Source organism: Triticum urartu, chromosome 6 (genome assembly GCF_003073215.2).
Source record: "Triticum urartu cultivar G1812 chromosome 6, Tu2.1, whole genome shotgun sequence".
Lineage (NCBI taxonomy): Eukaryota > Viridiplantae > Streptophyta > Magnoliopsida > Poales > Poaceae > Triticum > Triticum urartu.
In genome coordinates, this window is record NC_053027.1 from 472,742,840 (window position 1) to 472,747,699 (window position 4,860).

At 48.1% G+C, this 4,860-nt stretch overlaps 1 protein-coding gene across 1 annotated transcript; it reads left to right on the forward strand.

Moving 5' to 3' along the window:
* The first annotated feature begins 359 nt into the window (after positions 1 to 359).
* Positions 360 to 1,573, forward strand: LOC125512417 (putative transcription factor bHLH086). The gene is made up of 2 exons (XM_048677511.1): positions 360 to 1,069; positions 1,142 to 1,573. The coding sequence occupies exons 1-2, from the start codon at positions 446 to 448 to the stop codon at positions 1,385 to 1,387; spliced, it is 870 nt and encodes a 289-aa protein (XP_048533468.1). The 5' UTR covers positions 360 to 445; the 3' UTR covers positions 1,388 to 1,573.
* Positions 1,574 to 4,860: the final 3,287 nt, after the last annotated feature.

Sequence of the window (4,860 nt, forward strand, 5' to 3'; positions counted from 1 at the left end):
CTCTTCTTCAATTTCAGCTGGATCCGCACAACCTCCCTTCCTTCATGCATTCCTTCTGGGGCTCCACCGAACCCGATTGCCCGAGACCCGGTATTGAGTGCGCGCGCGAGTTCTTGAGGCTCCTGGAACAGAGGAGAGGGGCACAGCTACGGGAAGGATCGGCAGCTCGATCACCTAGCTAGCTCCAGCATTTAATGCAGATGTACTTTGTATAATCCTCCCCGCGCCCGGTGTTTTGTTGTACGGGCCTCTTTAAGCCCGCCCACCCATGTGCCCGCCGTGGCCCGGGCCGGTGCGCCGCCGCGTGTATATATAGCCGGCGGCATGGCGCGAAGGCAGCACACAAGTCGCCGCCGCTTGCCAACCACTGTGGGAACACAGCAAGGAGCTTATATAGTGAGACACTATCTTGGTTAGGTAGGTTGCACCATACGTGATCGTGATCATGGCGTTAGTGCGGGAGCCGATGGTGATGTACGACGGCGGCTTCGACGCCGAGGCGTGCGCATTCGACGTTCTTGGCTACGGCGGCCACGACGCGCTGCTCGGAAGCGTGGACACGGCGGCGCTCTACGGGAGCTACGCCTACGCTCACGACGAGCCAGCCGGCGCCGCCAGCGCCTACGTGCCGGACAGCGCGAGCTGGGCGGGCGCGGGGCCGTCCGTGCTCTCGTTCGGCCGCGCCGCGCGGGGCCACGCGGCCCAGGCGGTCGCGCAGGAGGAGGCAGACTGCGACGCGTGGATGGACGCAATGGACGAGGATCAGCACGCAGGGCCGGCGTCGACCATAGGGTTCGACCCCACCACGGGCTGCTTCAGCCTGATGCAGAACTCCGGCGGCGCAGGGCGGCCGTTCGGGCTCCTGTTCCCCAGCACGTCCAACGGCTCGCCCGATGCTGTGGCGCCGGCGCGCGGTTCCTCGAAGCGATCGTACGCGGCGCGCGTGCAGGACGCGGAGCCGCGGGCCGCCAAGAAGCCGTGCGGTGCGAGCAGGAAGACGAGCAAGGCGAAGCCGGCGGCGCCCACCACCACCTCTCCCAAGGGGGACCCGCAAAGCCTCGCCGCGAAGGTATGCTTGCCACTGCTCGAATTCTCTTGGGGACTTGGGTGGATCTGAACAACTTACCACCGTGTCCTGCAGACCCGGCGGGAGAAGATCAGCGAGCGGCTTCGGACACTGCAGGAGCTGGTGCCCAACGGGACCAAGGTCGACATGGTCACCATGCTCGAGAAGGCATTCAGCTACGTCAAGTTCCTGCAGCTGCAAGTCAAGGTGCTGGCAACGGACGAGTTCTGGCCGGCGCAAGGGGGAACGGCGCCGGAGATCTCCCAGGTGAAGGAGGCACTGGACGCCATCTTATCGTTGCAGAGGGGACAGCTTAACTGAACTTGGCTAGAAAGGGAAAACAGATTATATAGCTTGCCTATGCACGGAAAGTACAAGGATATGATAGTGATTACTCCCTTCGTCCAATAATATAATACTCCCTCCCTCCATCTATATAGGGCCTAATGCGTTTTCCAAAACGGCCTTTGACTATTGACAAGATTAATAGTACATGACATGCATAATGTGAAAATTATATCATTGAAATCTCCTTTCACATACGAATTTGACGACATGCTTTGTGTAAGTTGCATGTCATATATTGTTGCTCTAACATTTGGTCAAAGTTAGCCTCGGAAAACGCATTAGGCCATATATAGATGGAAGGAGGGAGTAACGTTTTTTACACTAGGACGTTTCTGGACCTTCCATCTCGGGGTTTTTCACCAGGCTTTCGGCTTTTTTGTTCTGTTCTTTTTCCTTTGTTTAATCCATTGGTTTCTTTGCGTGGTTTTCTAGGTTTTGAATGGTTTTGCTTTTGCGAACATTTTGAGCTGGTTTTCTGGGATTTGTTTTTTCACCGGTTTTGTGGTTTCTTCTTTTCTGTTTTTTTCTTTGTTCTTTTCACTACTTTTCTGTTTTGCTTACAGGTTTCTTCTATCTTTATCTATTTCTTTAGAAAATGTGCAGCTTGCATTTTATAAATGTTCTGTATTGCAGGATGGGAGACACACGATTATTACCGACTATGCTTTTTATAAGAGTAGGGATAAAAAACAGAGTTGGTGATGATGGTGGGCCTGCTATCTTGCAATATAGGCCGTCCTATTTATATCTGACGGATAGGAACGAAACTATGGCAATTTACCCGCACTCCTCTCCACATTTGCAGATAAGGCCTTCCCTTCTTCATCCTTTTCTCCCACAAGATCTTGATGTTCCGTGCAACGCACGGGCATCTTGCTAGTAAGAGTAGAAATTAGACATATACCACTTCTCGAATCTTGAAACCAACAACACTCCTCCCTTATCTCATCAAAACCGCCAAAGGAATATATTTTGAGTGAAACATAACATTTTTTAGTGATATATGTATTTCAAAACTAGACCTTTTTACTATCAAATCGGTGAATATGTATTAATCTACTCAGTTCGTGTGGCAACGCATTGGCACATTGCTAGTAGTTATTATAATTTTGTGGACACCAGACAAACGGTGGAGTACATATACGAAAAGAAGAGGCGCACGCACGCAGTCGGTCTCTCGCTGTCTCGCACACATGAGTGTTACGTAAAGGCAACATTAACAAATAAACCCTAAAACCCTAGGTGCATGATTGCTGCATTTGCGGGTACCGGGTACGTGGTGGAGCACACCTTTGTAGGAATAGTTAGCTCGCGTGATAATTTGATCCATAGGAGTTGATGGTCGGGACCACAGGTGAACGACTTGGAGGCGGTGGCTCGCCAGTTGCCACAGATCGAGTAGCCACGTTTAAAATATTATTTTTTAGTGGGGTTAAGAGTTTCGATTTTCAATGGCACATTATAACTACTAAGTAGTTTTTAGAACGATTAGTATGGAGCGAAAATGGAATTCATAGTACTACCTACTACATACCTCTATGGTTGTATGGGTTTATGTTGCGAGATGTTGAACCTAGTAGTTCTAGGGAAAATACTATGTTTAGATTTAGATGTTGGTTTTCAGTAATGAAAATCGGAAGGGGGGAACCCTTCTTTGATTAAAAAAACTACTACCTCCGTTTTGGTTTACTAGTCCCCATCATTTTTTGGGTCAAAGTTTGTCCACGAATTTTACTTGTAAAATGTGAATGGAAAACGAGATTTTGTTATACGCAAACAAAAAAGGACTGGAGGGAGTGATTGCTCTGACACGGATGCGACCTCTCATAGCGCAGGCATTGAACTGGCGCGCCGGTCAAGAGGGCCCCACTTGCTGCAGGCCCGGCTGAACACGCCTCCTTGCCGCATGCAACCGGCTTCAGACTGCCCTGCCTTCCTTCATTGAATCCGCGCGTGTGCCGGCAACACGTCCTTCCGCGAGCCGACCGTCATTTTAAAACACAAAAAGTGACCAAAATATAATTAATTACGCATGGTCTTGACTTGTTGTGCTCGCACTGGTAGCAGGAACTAGAGGGTTTTCTTTATTCATAACTCTCCTCAATTTTTTTGGCTTTGAAGTGAATCATGGTTGTGGACATTATGTGTGAATGTGGAGATATCTGTGAACATGAGTTTGATGTGGAAGTTGAACTTGGAATGCCGGGCTTGCGCGTGAACTATACCATGTCCAATGCTTCATCTGTTATTGTTTGGAATGTAATTGCTGTTATTACATGACCCGAAAAAAATATTTTGTGCCACACCAGTAGATGCACATACATCACAACAGGCATGTTGACTGGATAAACATTTGAACCTAGCTACTATGAAGGAAATTTTGTATTGACAATAGTTTTAGATAGCAGGAGACGCCTAGCCTGCTCTGCCTCTGCTAGCTTATTTCTGGCTTCTTCCATCTCTTCTTTGGCATGGGTGAAGAGAGCATATGATTGCTCTTTTCGCTTCTTCAGGAACTCAGCTGCATTCTCAAGGGCTGCTGCACGCTTTCTTTTAGTCTTTACTAGAGCCACGAGGACATGAACAACTGACGACTCCACCTGGCTTGTGTGTAATCCAGCATCATCTGGGAATTTTCACCTTGTGTCTAATCCAGCATCATTAGGGAACTGGCACCTTGTGTGTAATCCAGCCTCATTCTGGAAACATGACCTCGAGGTTGACCATACTTCTCTCCTCGCAGGAACTGCATCCTGACATGAAGTTACTTCTTTTTTAGATAATTACTCAGAGCAACCCAGATCCATTTAGTAGAAGCCAGATAAACAGAACTGGGAGAAGTGAATTCAAAAGGAAAAAATATATAAAAACAGACTACAAGGTGAGAACACCCACTTCCTACATCAAGCTAAAAGCGAAAGCATTAGGATGATTAAGACTCTTCTTATGACACATCGAAGAACACGAGGCTTAAGAGAAACAAAAACTACAACATATACACATCGAATAACACGAGGCTAAACAAAAGTAATTGAAAGGGTGTTACTTACCAAAGCTCGTTTTACAGGTTCGGTGTAGCTCCTCTTTAACTTGCCATGCTCCTTGAAGATGTCCCCAATATCCCGTGTTTGATCTTCATTGCTTCTCTGCATGTTCGCACTCGTGGTTTTAAAATCTCAACATGGCAAGAAAAATATACTACCAGTAATACTCGCGCATCTTGTGGGCAACATTAAAGCACTCATCTGCCATGTTAGAGCATCTCCAACAGAATCGCAACGCGCGGCGCTTTAAAAAAGCGTTTACAGTTCTGAGATCGAGAAGTAGAGATAGAGAGTAGAGGATAGTCCTCACCATAGATAGATAAAAAAAGATAGATTATTCAACTACTTGTCGTCCGACTCCTCCTCGGTCATGTCCCCCTCTGACGTCTGACCGTAGGCGTG

Coding starts and splice junctions, on each gene's coding strand:
- LOC125512417 (XM_048677511.1), top strand. CDS start 446: ATGGCGTTAGTGCGGGAGCCGATGGTGATGTACGACGGCGGCTTCGAC. Junction 1,070..1,141: donor CGCAAAGCCTCGCCGCGAAG/GTATGCTTGCCA, acceptor CGTGTCCTGCAG/ACCCGGCGGGAGAAGATCAG.